The 13248-nt window shown below is 43.5% G+C and overlaps 1 protein-coding gene across 7 annotated transcripts in view; it reads left to right on the plus strand.

The window, feature by feature from the left end:
- Myo10A (Myosin 10A) overlaps positions 1–13248 on the plus strand; it is a 255381-nt gene that overhangs the window by 75440 nt on the left and 166693 nt on the right. For all 7 annotated transcript variants that reach the window (XM_053784837.2, XM_053784834.2, XM_053784836.2 and 4 more), the window contains one exon: positions 11822–11930. In XM_053784837.2, coding sequence (XP_053640812.1) covers positions 11916–11930 — 15 coding nt within the window. In that variant the 5' untranslated portion in view covers positions 11822–11915. The remainder of the gene's footprint in view (positions 1–11821; positions 11931–13248) is intronic.

Consider the following 13248-nt stretch of genomic DNA (forward strand, 5'->3'; position numbering starts at 1 on the left):
TGTAGTTATGACTAGAATACTGTGTGCGTGTGTGTGTGTGTGTGTGTGTGTGTGTGTGTGTGTGTGTGTGTGTGTGTGTGTGTGTGTGTGTGTGTGTGTGTGTGTATGTGCGCGCGTGTGCGTGTGTGTGTGTGTGTGTGTATGTGCGCGCGTGTGCGTGTGTGTGTGTGTGTATGTGCGCGCGTGTGCGTGTGTGTGTGTGTGTGTGTGTGTGTGTGTGTGTGTGTGTGTGTGTGTGTGTGTGTGTGTGCGCGCGCGTGTGTGTGTGTGCGCGTGTGTGTGTGTGTGTTGTACTCGCCTATTTGTGGTTGCAGGGGTCGAGACATAGCTCCTGGCCCCGCCTCTTCACTGGTCGCTACTAGGTCCTCTCTCTCCCTGCTCCATGAGCTTTATCATACCTCGTCTTAAAACTATATATGGTTCCTACCTCCGCTACATCACTTGGCAGATTATTCCACTTCCTGACAACACTATGACTAAAGAAGTACTTCCTTACATCTCTCTTACTCGTATGAATCTTTAGCTTCCAATTGTGACCCCTTATTTCTGTCTCCCATCTCTTATCATGTCTCCCCTAACCCTCCTGTCCTCCAGTGTCTTCAGGCCGATTTCCCTTAACCTTTCTTCGTAGGTCATTCCCCTGATATCTGGAACTAGCCTTGTTGCAAACCTCTGCACTTTCTCTAATTTCTTGACGTGTTTGACCAGGTGTGGGTTCCAAACTGGTGCTGCATACTCCAGTATGGGCCTGACGTATAGAGTCTTGAACGATTCCTTACTGAGGTATCGGAACGCTGTTCTCAGGTTTGGCAGGCGCCCATGTGCTGCAGCAGTTGTCTGGCTGATGTGTGCTTCAGATGTGCTCGGTATTATACTCACCCCAAGATCCTTCTCCTTGATTGAGGTTTACAGTCTTTGGCCACCTATCCTATCCTTTGTGTGTGTGTGTGTGTGTGTGTGTGTGTGTGTAAGGATGCGTGTATACTTGCTGTGATTCCGTGGGTCGATTCCCGGCTTTTGAGATTTCTCTCCATTATTCACTATTGATCACTCATAATTCCTTTACACCCGGGCCATATCATACCTACTAGCCATACTGTGTGTGAAGTTAGTCTCCACCAGTTCCATAAGGTTTGCTTCACTTCCCCACTGCACTAAAGAAAAATATTCTAACGTCCCTGTGGCTCACCTACGTTATAAAGTGTCAGACAAACAATTTCTTTCTGCAGTATTACGAGATGTAGTTTACACATTGTAAAATATTGTTAAACAAAGTCACTAATATGCGGTGCATTTCGGGCAGAATTTAAGTTATCTTAACTCCATCTCCTAATTCATAGTGTCCATATTCGCCATGTTTATTCTCTCTTACAAACAGCATTATCTAGGATATGGTCTTTCTGTAAGGCTAACTTTGTCTTGTCATGCTGATTTTCACTCTGTATGACTGATTCCCTTTCTATCTGATTACCATTTTGTCTAGCTGTCTTCCTGTCTGATAATCTGAGAGAAAGTATACCTGGCTATTCGTTGAATGTGAACTCTGACAGTGAAAATGGTCAACGTGGAGGTGGTGGTCGTTCCTGCCGTGGCCCACAACAGGACCAACGGCTGTCTTCTGCCGTTGGTCTCGCTGTCCGTCTTGTGGTACAGATGCCGTCTTCTCACTGTCACATAAGAACATAAGAACGAAGGAACACTGCAGCAGGCCTACTGGCCCATGCGAGGCAGGTCCAAGTCTCCTACCGGCTTAAGCCAATGCACCAACCTAGTCAGGTCAGGTCACATTGACTTAAGGGAGGAAAACGGCAACCGACCTGGTAGCACAAGCTAACAGGTCCAACTCTCACCCACCCACATCCACTCATGTATTTATCCAACCTATTTTTAAAGCTACACAACGTTCTGGCCTCTATAACTGTACTTGGGAGTTTGTTCCACTCATCCACAACTCTATTACCAAACCAGTACTTTCCTATATCCTTCCTGAATCTGAATTTTTCCAACTTAAAACCATTGCTGCGAGTCCTGTCTAGGCTAGATATTTTCAGCACACTATTTACATCCCCTTTATTTATTCCTGTCTTCCATTTATACACCTCAATCATATCCCCCCTAATTCTACGTCTTTCTAGAGAGTGCAGATTCAGGGCCCTTAGTCTATCCTCATAGGGAAGGTTTCTGATACATGGGATCAACTTTGTCATCCTCCTTTGTACATTTTACAGAGCATTTATATCCATTCTGTAACACGGTGACCAAAACTGTGCAGCATAATCTAACCAAGGATGTATAGAGTTGAAGAACAACCCGAGGACTCCTATTATTTATGCTTCTTGATATGAAGCATAACAGCAGAACACTTCAGAGACTGCTTCTTGCTACGCTTCCCTCCACCGTAGGACCAGCATGTACTCCCGAACGCATATGGCGAGATGTAAAGTGATTTCTCTTCCTGATTTAACTCTACCTTTGGTTCTTTACAACCCGGAAAGATATGCGAAGAGGGTTCGCCTCTGTTTCAGAAACTGTAACGGAAGCAGCAGGAACAGCAGGAGCAGCAGCAGCAGCAACAACAACAACAACCATAACAACAACCTCAACAACAAATAGGGATAGAATAAGAAGGCAGAATAGGAACGAGAGAGAAATGCAAGTGTCGTTCCCCATCAAACCTGAAGAAAGTTTTTTTTTCTTCTCACACTTGCTAATACCATCTACCAGTTGACATTCTTCATCTCTCAGCAAACTTTCACCTTGTTGAGAGTCCTTGCTTGGGCTTACCTCAATTTTAGTCCACCTGAGAGTTGAGCTGAATGAACTTACCACAAGTATAATTCCCCTAGAAGATGAGCTTCCTGAATCAACTTTCCTCAAGTCTAGTCCACCTGGAAGCTGAATATCTAAGTGCAAAGCCGAGGTTGTGGTGTTTAGGGTTGTTGTAGTGAAGTTGTGGTGTTCAGGGTGTGGTTATAGCGAGTTTGTGGTGTTCACTGAGCTGCTGTAGCGAGGTTGTTTTACTGATTCATTATAGCGCGGTTGTGGCTGTACTCCAGCCACTTCCGCGAATGAATGAAGAATCTGGGTTGTGGTGGTCAGGAGAGGGAGGAGGGAAAGGGTGGGGGATGGGTCAAGAATGGTGGTCTTGGGGAAGTGGGTGGTGGTGCAGCAGGAGGGAAGGTTCCCCAGCACTGGGTCACCTTAACGTGGTGGTAGACGGGAAGGGGGAAGGGGATGGAGTCGGGTTGATTGATTTGTACCTAGGCGTTGGGGACCTCTTATCTTGGAGTGCCGCCACTCTCCTCAACGAGTGCTTGCCTAAGAACTCAACATCTCTGTCGGCATAAATATTAGGAATGTTTCCCCTTGCGTCTTAATTTGCTGACACGACCGATGACATGGAACAAATCATGTTTACCTGCACACAACTAACTCACACATAGGAAAAAGAAGTTTATGGCGCGACTATTTAATGGTCCAAATTGAACCGAAACGTCGTCATAAACTTCTTTCTCCTATGTGCAGGTTATTTGTATATTGTTCCAGTCACGGTATTGTGCCTTTTTGTTCTTCTTGGTTACCTGTATGTTACCTCTAGTAGCTTCCGGGAGTCACCGCCCCCCCCCCCCGGCCTCCTGCTGCCTGGTCCCAGGCCAGGTCTCTTGATTGCTGGCTTGATTGATCAGACAGTTGGTGTCCGCCGCCCACAGTCCAGTACGCACCACAGCTCGGCTAATTTGGATTGCGGATTTTGAAAAATACCTTGAATAGATTTCTTGCTTTGTGATTATGATTCATATAGTCTGAGGTTGACCTGGTGGCGACAGCAGCCAGATCATGACGTTGGTGCAGATTTGATCACCTTAAAAATGGAGTAGTGTGCGTGAAGTGATAAACAACTTAACGGTGCTTGTGCTTTGAGAATATATAAATTAAAACAACAGCCAGAGGGGGAGGGGTTGGCCCCGGGGGGATGACTTGTGGTAAGTGAACGGCCCCGGGGGATGATATTCCTCAGGAGGGAAGGGTGGAGGGTGTACTAGAGAGGGAGTTAGTACAACCAAACTCTTTATGAAGTATATGTAATGCAGTTTGCATGTAATAAAATATTATGGCCAGGAGCTATGAATCGACCCCTGCAACCACAAATAGGTAAGTACAAAAGAAGACCTACCTGGCTACCCGGAGGGCATTCCGGGGATCAACGCCCCCGCGGCCCGGTCCATGACCAGGCCTCCCGGTGGATCAGGGCCTGATCAACGAGGCTGTTACTACTAGCCGCACGCAATCCAACGTACGAACCACAGCCTGGCTGATCCGGCACCGTCTTTAGGTATCTGTTCAGCTCCCTCTTGAAGACAACCAGGGGTCTTCCCGTAATGCCCCTTATTGCTGGTGGGAGGCTGTTGAGCAGTCTTGGGCCCCGGACACTTACTGCATTTTCTCTTAGTGTACCAGTGACGCCCCTACTTTTCACTGGGGGTATGTTGCATCGCCTGCCAAGTCTTTTGCTTTCGTATGGAGTGATTGTTGTGTGCATATTAGGGACCAGTCCCTCCAGAATCTTCCAGGTGTAGATTATGATGTCTCTCTCTCGCCTGCGCTCTAGTGAGTACAAGCCAAGTGCTTCCAGGCGCTCCCAGTAGTTAAGGTGTTTGACGGAACTTATACATGCAGTAAAGGTTCTCTGTACATTCTCTAGTTCTGCAATTTCACCTGCCACTAGCATGCGGTGAATTTTGAGCGGTAGTAGAAGAGGTTTTTAGAAGGTGGATTGGGAGGTCCTTCAAGGGGGATTTTTATTCCCCTTTATGGTGGGGGAGGGTGAGGGCCTTGGAACTGGATACGCTCCTTACACGTGATGTGCGATTTATAACCTGCTCTCCTCTGTCTGTCTGTCTGTCTCTCTGTCTGTCTGTCTCTGTTAAAATGTGGGTGTGTGATTTTCATTCCGGCTGTAATGTGCGTGTCGGTGTTCATTTTCTTCTCTGTTATAAAATGTGAGTGCATGTTCTATGCTTGGGTGTTATTCTTCTGATTATAATGTGCGCTGAATTTTTTTCTGGTTATAATGTGTGTTTTCTTGTGGCTGTAATGCAAACTCGATACTAACTGAAAAGAGATTCTAATCTACTTGCAATAGAAGCAGTTGGTTCCGTAGAAGTGATTCCTACAGTATTACAGAATATTTGCTGTTTCCAGAGTGAGCGAGTGAGAAAGATAGATGAAGGTAGGTTAGGATCCACCAGTGAGCCTTGATGATAAGCCTCAGCCTGTTTCCCCTTTATTTAACTCTAGTTGAAAAGAGAGAAGGAAGGAAGAAGGGAGGGAGGGAGAAGTAAACGGAAGAACACGAGAAAGAAGGATAGCAAAAAATTTTTTGGTCTACATCGAAGCTTATCTACTGAGAAGGATTACATAATGTAGCTAGCACCTCTAAACGTCTCAGTAGGTAAGGTTAGAATTTACCTCTGGGTGCTCTTCCTGCCCCCTCCAATTCCTCCCACACTGCTGCTAGCTTGGTAAAGCAACTGAAGCAACTAACAAGTTATATTAAAGAACATGCATGGCTATTTAATATAACAGGTGAAAGTAAAGTTTGAATTTCTACATTTACAATAACTAATTTTATGCTGGGTGGTTCCTGGTGAACTTGTCGTGGGTAGTTCGCCAATTAACGTTCAGGGTTCCAATTGACCAATGTCGGCACCTCCATAGTATCTAGTTAGATCACACTTCAAAGCACCTGGTTTATTAATTTCTTGAACTCTGTTTATACCTCAATTTTGTGTTAACTGAAAACATGTTAATCATGTTTCAAGATCATTTACGTAAACTAAAAGAAAAAAGACTGGGCCAGATCCTGAGGAAGTGAGCATGTTAGGTGTAGTCACTCTGACACTCCTCTGATCAACACTGTCTTATTGCCGAGTCCGTAACCCTGGTCTGAAGTTTGCTACACCCTCTTGAAGTGGGTGTCATTATCAAAGGCCACGTGAAAATCTAGGGACACTACAAGAAAAAGAGTAGAAGAAAAGAGAGAAGGGGAAGAGTAGAGATGGCAAAAAAGCAGAAAGGGGAGACAAACGGAGGAATGAGGAAGGAGAGAGAGGTGAGAGCGGGTGGGGGGGGGAGAATAAAGAAGAAATAAGAGATAAGAACCCATCGTCTTTCTTTTTTGTCTTCATGTTCCTATACCCACAGCACTGTAGCAGCAGCAGGAGCGCGTCCACCGGGGAGGAGGATGGTGGCGGCACGGGCGTGTACATTAATGGGAGGGTAGGCGACGATGGCGGTGGCACGGGAGCGTCCCAGAAATGGCAGTTAAGAAAGGCAACACCAGGAAAGTTTTTTTTTTTTTTTAACAGGGAGAAAGTCCCAGTTCAGTACGCTGAATATTCCCAAGTAAAGCTTTTGGCGCTGCCCAGAGGATGAGGTGCATCTGTAAACATTGCCGAAAACAGAGGTGCACCTCCAAACACAGAGGCCGACATGGACCTCCAAACATCTCTAGACGCCGAGATGGCTTTCAAAACACGACCAATAGTAGACCTCTAAACACTGCAAGGGGCTGAAAATTCCTGTACATTAGAAGAATTAGACACATGAACAAAACGGGGTATATCGAATTCTTCAACTTGTCGGTATTATACACCATTCATGTTAGGATTTCCTGTATATATTTGACTTTCTTGAGTGTTCTATAACTAGTGTTGGCTGACCCCTTTACTTTGGTTCAGAGTCGTTGTTGGGGATTTGACGTGACTAAGAATACTGAGGTCTTGTGTCTTTTGGAGTTGTTGCTTTGTTTAGATGAAGTTGATTGTTCTGGGAACTCTTCTGTGTATTTTCATTGAAGGGTATGCTGAGTTGGTCATTCACTTACAACATACACGAGAGACTCCAGAACCTAACGAACATAACTTTTTTTAATCCTGACGAACTATTCAACAACTCGATAAAGATGCAAGAATCCACTGTCCTTAACCACGCCTAAAGCTTAACAAATTCCCTGCAATGACCGTGGACAAAAGTACACACCAGACAGGAAGAGATCTGCAACACAAAAGAAACGTTAGACATACACAGGAAAGTTCAGCTGTATTTCGACATATGAACATAAAGGGAAATCACTTTATCAACTGGAACGGAGCCACCATCACACGTGAAACTACAGGCAACTATCAAACAAAAAGCACTCGTTGACTCCATTCCTAAAGTGAATATTTCCCAGCGTCAGTGGAGACTAGACAGGATTTCAAAATACGCCCTAGCGCTGGCCTGGAGCTTTACGACTCACCCGCCACGAGTTCAAACCCCACCCGTGGTATGGCTTGTTTGCAATCGTGTCATTATGATTTCGTGAATTACGCCCTAAGATTAGCATGATCCATCGCGATACCTTAACCAAAATCTCAAATAAAGCGTCTCTCTCTATCGGCATATGAAAATTTCTAAGCCCTTCATATTCTACCTCACGTAAAGCTTTTGAGTGATATTGAATGGCTTTGCGAAATTCCATAAAATTGTAGATGTTTTCAGTAAATAAAAAACAGAAACCTAGTTTCCTGTTAACTAATACTTAACGTTATGTATATGTGGTGCAGGTTGATGGGTTCCCAGGTGCTGACAGTGATGTAGGGAAGAGGGAGGGAAGAGAAAGGAGGGTAGAACGAAGGAATTAAGATATTTTTCATTTCAGATTAAGTAATAAAACTGTGTATAGTCAGATATACTGGGGTAGGAGACTAGCAATATCTACATCGATCGCCCGTATGCGGTTGAATCATATAGATTATCATTTGAATTATTCCTGTATTGCTTTCAACACTGTATTTCCAGAAGCTTTGTGACTTATGATCCTGGTGGCTGGAACCTCCGTTAGATAGCAAATTAGTGTTAATATTAGCTCTTTATCTGCTGGTTCAGCGCCGCCGCTGCTGCTGCGCTCTGGAGGGTAACCTCAACTGTGTTGTTTGTGTATAGTGGTTGAGCCGGAGGTCTCTGCTCCCTCTGCTGGATACTACGCCACTGTCTTGTCTTCCACCTCAAACATATGCAGCTACACCTATTTATATGCAAATATTTATTTGAATCAGGGGTAAGCGCTCAGTCTGCAGGGGTCGTATAGCTCCTGGGGGATGGGAGGCATTCAGATTCAATCCAAGAAAAGGAAAGATAAGTTCAGTTCCTTATATCAAGCGCCCTGTTCCTTCCCTCACCGGCATCAAGGAAACTAACTCCTTAACGGATTTACCTCTGATAAACATTTATAAAGATTCACAACTTAAAAATAACAAAAATAATTATTCGAGAGCACCAAGGCATCACTGTTTAGTTAGTAAAACTGCTGGAGTGAATGACACTCATTAACAACAGCATTTCACCCACACAGGGATCTAATAAAGTCTACTCTGTAGGTCGAAACGTTGCAGTTAATAATGGTTTCCAGTACATCTAAGTGTCATTTACTCCACTCCAAAATTGTTTCCAGTTAGTGTGTTCTTCGAAGACACTTGGAGCAGAGCAAGGCTTGGTCTGCTCTCTCTCTGTATTACCCATGCTTGTCGACAGGCTGCCTTCCAAACTTATTGCAGTTGTCCGTGACTTCGATAACTAGCAACATTTCCGGTAATTAAAGGAACACCGACGTCGACGTCTTGACAATAGATGGCTGATATTTTTACGGTGGCAGTATTGCTATGTTGGGGAGTGTCCATCGTGGACAAGTGTTACTCTCATTGTATGACATAAACAGTAAGTAAACATGACGCGACCCAGCCGTGGCTCTGTATGTCTTCATTATCTCAAGGAATATCATTGTTTTACATATGCAAATACTCCGTTCTGTTCTGTTGTAAATTCGCCTGTATATTCACCCGGCCTGAGCCTTTCCCAAGAGATGGCCTGGCCTTGGCTCCCTGTCGTGGGAGTGTCTCAGACCAATGTCTGCCATGGGAGGAGGTACAAGTACCTCCTTGTCTTCTGGGACCAACTGTCCCCAGGCCGAGCCCCATTCCCCGCCCCCATGGGGCTCGGAGGGAGAAGCTAGGCACCTTGGGCTGCCACAAACTCCGCCCACACTAGGCTCGAAGAGTGTGGCAGCTGCAAAGCAGCAGACAATGTCAGGAGGTGCAAATGCAGCTTCCACTACAAGATCCTTTTGGAGCCGCACCCCAGCTTTGGGCATTAAGCCCGAGCACCGGGGAAGCTCAAGAATGCCTCTTGCTGTGTGTGCTGCTGCTGCTGCTGCTGCTGCTACTACTACTATTACACGTGTCCCTTGCATTCCCTGCAAATATTCCGAGTTCGAGTGAGATGGATTTATGTTACTCGGCTTGATATGCTTGAATTTTAGTGTTAACTAGTCTTTGTGAATATGATGATTTTGGGTATATATGCGGCATCCATATATTACACATGGTATAAGTTTTTGTTATATAGACGTATTTGGCGAACTAAAAGACGGACATTTGCTAAAAAGAAGGGAAATAAATCCCAAGGATTAGTATGCCAAAATTCAGTAATAATCACTAATACTTAGTAATGTATGAACGCTAGCCTTCAGTATCACACACGAAGAACCACCCTCCTTAAGATAAAAAAAAAATGGTTATAATAATAACCATTAATTTTTAAAGGGGTGGACCGTAAAGCCAGCGGAAGGCCTTGGTCAGATGAGCAAAAGCTCCAGTGGCAGGTCATCTTATGATTAAGACCCACGTCAGGAAACAAACCTTACCTAACCACCCTCCAACACATGGGTTTATGATCGCTAAAATTCCTAATTCGCTTTGAATTATTATTATTATTATTATTATTATTATTATTATTATTATTATTATTATTATTATTATTAATCATTGAGAAACTGTAAACCTGCATGGGTCATCCAGCGCCTCGGAAACGAGAGAAAATGAGGTTTTATCTAGATGAGAAGAGGATAGCTTCAATACCTTGGACTGTGGTCACAGTAAGAGCCCTCATGGCACTCCATTAGGATGGGGTGCCATGAGGATCATGTGACCTTGAAAATGACCCTGATTGAAACTGAGGCGACCTTACCATAATTATATTCATTAAAAGAGACACGTGACAGCATTTAAAAAAAAAAAGAACTAATTATTTTGGTTTGAAAAGCAATAGGAAAAGATGGGCGGGGTTACGGAAATTACACGAAACTGTTGTAGCTTTCTGTGAAGATTATATTACGCGCAGTGTGTTCCTTTTTACGCCCAGTGTATGTGGTTTATTACGCGCAATGTGGTTTATTACGCGCAGTGTATGTGGTTTATTACGCGCAATGTGGTTTATTACGCGCAGTGTATGTGGTTTATTACGCGCAGTGTATGTGGTTTATTACGCGCAGTGTATGTGGTTTATTACACGCAGTGTATGTGGTTTATTACACGCAGTGTATGTGGTTTATTACACGCAGTGTATGTGGTTTATTACACGCAGTGTATGTGGTTTATTACGCGCAGTGTATGTGGTTTATTACGCGCAGTGTATGTGGTTTATTACGCGCAGGGTATGTGGTTTATTACGCACAGTGTATGTGGTTTATTACGCGCAGTGTATGTGGTTTATTACGCGCAGTGTATGTGGTTTATTACACGCAGTGTATGTGGTTTATTACGCGCAGTGTATGTGGTTTATTACGCGCAGTGTATGTGGTTTATTACGCGCAGTGTATGTGGTTTATTACACGCAGTGTATGTGGTTTATTACACGCAGTGTATGTGGTTTATTACACGCAGTGTATGTGGTTTATTACGCGCAGTGTATGTGGTTTATTACGCGCAGTGTATGTGGTTTATTACGCGCAGTGTATGTGGTTTATTACGCACAGTGTATGTGGTTTATTACGCGCAGTGTATGTGGTTTATTACGCGCAGTGTATGTGGTTTATTACGCGCAGTGTATGTGGTTTATTACACGCAGTGTATGTGGTTTATTACACGCAGTGTATGTCGTTTATTACACGCAGTGTATGTGGTTTATTACACGCAGTGTATGTGGTTTATTACGCACAGTGTATGTGGTTTATTACGCGCAGTGTATGTGGTTTATTACGCGCAGTGTATGTGGTTTATTACGCGCAGTGTATGTGGTTTATTACGCGCAGTGTATGTGGTTTATTACGCGCAGTGTATGTGGTTTATTACGCACAGTGTATGTGGTTTATTACGCGCAGTGTATGTGGTTTATTACGCGCAGTGTATGTGGTTTATTACGCGCAGTGTATGTGGTTTATTACGCAGTGTATGTGGTTTATTACGCACAGTGTATGTGGTTTATTACGCGCAGTGTATGTGGTTTATTACGCGCAGTGTATGTGGTTTATTACGCGCAGTGCGTGGTTTTATGCAGGTGTTTCCCGGGTAAAATAATTTACAGCTGTGAACGTGAGCATGGCACTAATGCTGGTGTAAATGATTTACAACCGTGAAGGTAGGCGTGGCACCAATACTGGTGTAAATGATTTACATCTGTGAATGTGGGTGTGACACCAATACTGGTGTAAATGATTTACATCTGTGAATGTGGGCGTGACACCAATGCTAGTGTAAATTATTTACAGAGTTAAAGGTGGGAGCTGCACCGGTACGGATGTAAATTACTTACAGCTGCTAAGGTGGGCGTAGCACCAATACTAATGTAAATGATTTACAGCTGTGAGGGTGGGCGTACCATTAATATTCATTTAAATAATTTAGAACTGTGAAGGCGAGTATAGTGCCAAGACTGATGTACTCTCGAAGCGTTTGCAGTGAACCAGTCACTGGTATGAGACCTAATACTGAGTACCTTATTTCAGATACCAGGATGGGGTGGCGCTGACCTGACCTCTCTTGACCTCCACAATATCCATACCTGAGCTCCCTTCTCCCACTCCACCAAAAGTACCAGTCATGGAGTACGAGAAGGTAAGCTTCTGGGGCCACATGTATTATTATTATTATTATTATTATTATTATTATTATTATTATTATTATTATTATTATTATTGTTATTATTATGTATATTATTAAGCATTATTTATTATCATGCATTTATTGCCATTCTTCTTGTTGATTCGCCGGTATTCTCCCGGCCCGGGCCTTTTCCAAGTGGTGGCCCGGCCTTGGCTCCCTGTCTAGGGAGTGTCTGAGACCTAAGTCTCCCATGGGAGGAGGCACAAGTACCCCTTCATCGTTGGGACCAACTGTCCCCAGGCCTAGCCACATTCTCCGCCCTCACGGGGCTCGTAGGGAGAAGCTAGGCCTCTTTGGTCTGTCTTCCCCGCCCCAAGGGGGGTAATGGGAACGACATTCTTGTGAGCTGCAAGCTCTGGCTCAGGCACCTACCCTGCCCCAGAAGGGCTGGGCATGGTGTCGATCATTTATTGTCACACAGTAATAGTGAGATGTATTAAAAATTTACTTTCTCCCACTGATTAATGCTTATTTAGGTAAAAATAAATGTTTAAATATTTTCACATTTTATATATGAATAGAACAATATGTATTACAAATACAAATGTTAATTTCTTTGTAAAGATTACAATGTGTGGTTTACATATTATGAAATTTGTTAGGTCTGATCATAGGTCTCTCCTCCTAGTGAGTCTTCACCCAACATAGTGGTGGTCACGAGCCGAGCACGCTACCGTGTGCTATAGATGATTAACTATGATAGCTTACATCATTGTAAAATAGCTGTATCACAGAATATGCTTCACATTTCGTCATTAAACGCATGCTACCTGCTTCACTCAAGATCATTAATGAGGATGTGTTTAAATAAGGTACAAGGAATTCAGGACCCCCAATGGATATATATACAACATTGACTTCAGTTATCTTAGGTGTAATTTCTATAATTCACCACTAATCTTTGCCTCTAACAGTTATGTACTTTTGGAGAACGATGTAGACATTTTTTAAAGTTTATCTTTGGTTCATCTGTAGTGAAAGAAAACGAATCCCCAGCTTCTAGTGTCTGTTACAGAAAACGAAAATGAATTAAATTGTAATTGGATAACTATTTTAGTTTTCCTCTCTGTTCATTATTTCCCCAGACTGACGTTTATTTTGGTTAAAATTATTAATATCTTGGTTCATAGTATAAACGATTTATACAGTTGCGATAAATACTGATTTATTACATATACACACACTAATACTAGAGGAGGCAGGATCCATACATAGCTTTAAGAAAAAGAACGCTAAAGCTCTGGTAATTTAAGCCACCACTCCTACGAGC

The sequence above is a fragment of the Cherax quadricarinatus genome, chromosome 51 (genome assembly GCF_038502225.1).
Source record: "Cherax quadricarinatus isolate ZL_2023a chromosome 51, ASM3850222v1, whole genome shotgun sequence".
NCBI lineage: Eukaryota > Metazoa > Arthropoda > Malacostraca > Decapoda > Parastacidae > Cherax > Cherax quadricarinatus.